Genomic DNA, 3,226 nt, shown 5'->3' on the forward strand with positions numbered 1-3,226 from the left:
TGTGCAATTCTACACTAAACTAATGTACAGTTTCTCCGGTCGTTTTCAGAGCGCACAGGTTTCACCATTCGCCCTGTTGCTGGATATTTATCGCCCAGAGACTTTTTGGCAGGATTAGCATTCAGAGTTTTTCACTGCACTCAGTATGTGAGACACAGCTCGGATCCTCTCTATACACCAGAGCCGTGAGTCATTTAATCTTGGGGTACAATTTGAGACAAAGTTTTGAATCTTGCTATCCAGAGCCAAGCTACTTAAAAGCTGCTCAAGAACACCAGCAATAAAACGGATTTTTTTAAGGTGCTGAAGACTCAGCCTTCATGCTGGATGTAGCGAAGTTTTAACACATTCAAGTGCCACCTTCATGAGTAGAGGATTTTCAAAAGTACACTGTGTTATTGGAGAGCTCTTACTGATGTCATTGTGTGCGGAGTTCGTTTAATACTTAATTGCCTCATAAGTGTGGAGCTCAGATCTCAATTTTAGACAGGTTCATTTGAAAATCTGAGTTTATATACTTAGGTAAAGCTGGTGTTACCTGCTCAATTGCTTTCAGCTAAACATGATTGACACTTTTCTGTCTTCTGTGTGCTAAATAGTTTAATGCAAGATATTGTGTCTGTTCAGTTGTGCTGCTTTTTCACTCTACCACAAAGACAGATCATGAGGTTTCTTGTTTTGTTTCTTTTTCCAGAGATACCTGCCATGAGCTCCTAGGCCATGTCCCACTTTTGGCTGAACCCAGTTTTGCTCAATTCTCCCAGGAAATTGGTCTTGCATCGCTTGGGGCATCAGATGAAGCTGTTCAAAAACTGGCAACAGTGAGTGTTTCAGTGGTGGTGATCCTGTTGAAAGCTTTGTGCTCTACTAGGCTGATCTTACTCCATTGAATAAATTTGGAGCTTCATGTTGACAGTAGCTGCCTCTGCTAGTAGACCTATGTGTTGCACTGGTTCTCGGCTTTTAGAGCATAGAGCAATTTTTCATGCTAGGAAAAAATACATTTTAAGGTGGATATGACTGGTATTTTTTTCACTTGGCTATGAAGTAAGGATGCAACTTCTGGTGGTAGATCACTTCTTCCAGAATGAAATTCTATGGTCTGTTTCTTCCAAACAAGATCTTTTTACTTCTGGGAACATGATTAAATGATTTTTAAAGTAATCTACTTCTTTAATGTGTAGAATGAGTTGGAATGATATGGTGTTTTCATTGAATATGCTGAGCACTAGCACTAGATACTTTTCAGCCAAATAATTAAAATAAGATGAATTAATCTTATTTTCTGGGTATCAGTTTCTGGATGCTTTGGCAACACTATTTTAAGATTGAAATTAAATTTAGATGAAAAATAATTGATGCCAGTTATGAAAGAACTGGTTTGCTGATATTTTCACATTTTTTACCTCACTTCATGTAGCTAGTGGTAAAATTTCCACTCCCTTCAGTGGGAGCAGAATTAAGCCATCTATGAAAATAGCATTCCTCCCCATATACCTGCAGAAATCCTGAAATCCAGCAAACTAAACATTAATTTTACAGGTCACTAAGCATATGAGGAACAAGGTGTAGTGGGCTGATGTTTTCACTGACTCACAGAGATCCTCTCTATCCAGTGTTTCTTTTAAGCTGAAACTGCCATGTTTCATGTCTTGACAGTATTTCTCAAAACAGATTGATGTCTCCATCTTCCTGTTGACATTAACAGCTTCTAGCCTATTTGGGAGATGAGATCTCCAGTGTCAGTCTTTCTTATGAGAAACATACAATCCTGTGGTTCTTCACCCTTCTATTCTGGCTTCCTTCATCTTTAAATATCTGAGAAGGATAACCAAGTGATGACCGATACTTGCAACTGTGTGACACTACCTACAAATAGAAATGCCCCCATCTGGTTCCCCACAGCATCTTTGCTGAAGGCTGAATTATGTTACTCCCTCCTCTGTTTCAGTGCTACTTCTTCACTGTAGAGTTTGGCTTGTGCAAGCAAGAGGGACAGCTACGAGTTTATGGGGCTGGCTTGCTCTCCTCAATTAGTGAGCTTAAGGTAAGAATATCTACTGCCTGTTGACCTCTTTTCTTTGTTTGTACCTGATTATTATTGATACTGTTTTGCCCTGTTTTTTTATGAGGTATTATTCTAAAAGTACTTATTTTGAAAACTCCTAAACACCTACTAGACTTTAAGCAAATTCACTGTGGCAATAATCACTGGACAGTCTGGTTTTTGGATAGATGCTGAGCAGCTCTCATGTCTTTTTCAGGAAGTGTTAGATGACTGGTATTTCTTCATGTTATGTTCCAAGTAACTATTTTAAGAATAAAGCTCTGCTTTTTTAACCAGATTCTGAAAATACTGCTCTTGTTGACACATGAGCCTTGTGTCTGAGTAATACCTTTTTTGACCCAGATTGGCAGAATATTACTGCTCAGAGATACTCCGTTTGTTAAGCTTTAACCTCTGTTCATCTGCAGATAAAAATTTTAAGAAGCAATGCACTATATATGGTTTTACTTAATATTTTTCTTTTTATTCACTCTACCTCATGTCATCTTCTTGTGGATTATCTGGGTGGTGATGTTCCTCTGACCTGTGATAACACCTTATGTTGCCAGCACTCGATCTCTGGCAGTGCCAAAGTCAAGCCTTTTGATCCAAAGGTCACCTGCAAGCAAGAATGCCTCATTACAACTTTCCAGGAGGTTTACTTTGTTTCTGAAAGTTTTGAAGAAGCAAAGGAAAAGATGAGGTACAGCAGTTTTTTTCCTCTGTTTTATAAAAGCAGGGTTGATGTCACACATCCCTTGGTAGCAACAGCAAACTCTTTTATTCTTACAACAGTTTTATAATTATCTTTCATGGGGTTGGAAAGCCAAGATTAGTATTTGCTTGGTCTTCCATGTACTGGGTGAGAGAGATTATGAACTGTCTAACAAGTACAACTTTCTTAAAGAAAGTAAGTAGTTCAGAAAAGCGGTTATTGATACTGACTGCGTACAGAGGATGCATTTGTGTTTTGTTTGTAACTCCTTCTTTTTTTACTTGAATAGAGAGTTTGCAAAAACCATCAAGCGCCCATTTGGTGTGAAGTACAATCCATATACTCAAAGCGTGCAGATCCTGAAGGACATGAAGAGCATTGCCAGCGTAGTGAATGAGCTACGTCATGAGCTGGACATTGTCAGCGATGCCCTCAGCAAGATGGGCAAGCAGCTGGAAATTTAA

At 38.8% G+C, this 3,226-nt stretch overlaps 1 protein-coding gene across 1 annotated transcript in view; it reads left to right on the forward strand.

The window, feature by feature from the left end:
* Positions 1 to 3,226, forward strand: part of TPH1 (tryptophan hydroxylase 1) — an 8,766-nt gene extending 5,540 nt beyond the window's left edge. Inside the window, exons 7-11 of the mRNA XM_010182336.1 lie at positions 50 to 185; positions 695 to 821; positions 1,952 to 2,047; positions 2,617 to 2,750; positions 3,052 to 3,226. Of these exons, the coding sequence (XP_010180638.1) occupies positions 50 to 185; positions 695 to 821; positions 1,952 to 2,047; positions 2,617 to 2,750; positions 3,052 to 3,226 (668 nt within the window). The remainder of the gene's footprint in view (positions 1 to 49; positions 186 to 694; positions 822 to 1,951; positions 2,048 to 2,616; positions 2,751 to 3,051) is intronic.

Source organism: Mesitornis unicolor, unplaced genomic scaffold, assembly GCF_000695765.1.
Source record: "Mesitornis unicolor isolate BGI_N332 unplaced genomic scaffold, ASM69576v1 scaffold12644, whole genome shotgun sequence".
In the NCBI taxonomy this organism is placed as follows: domain Eukaryota; kingdom Metazoa; phylum Chordata; class Aves; order Mesitornithiformes; family Mesitornithidae; genus Mesitornis; species Mesitornis unicolor.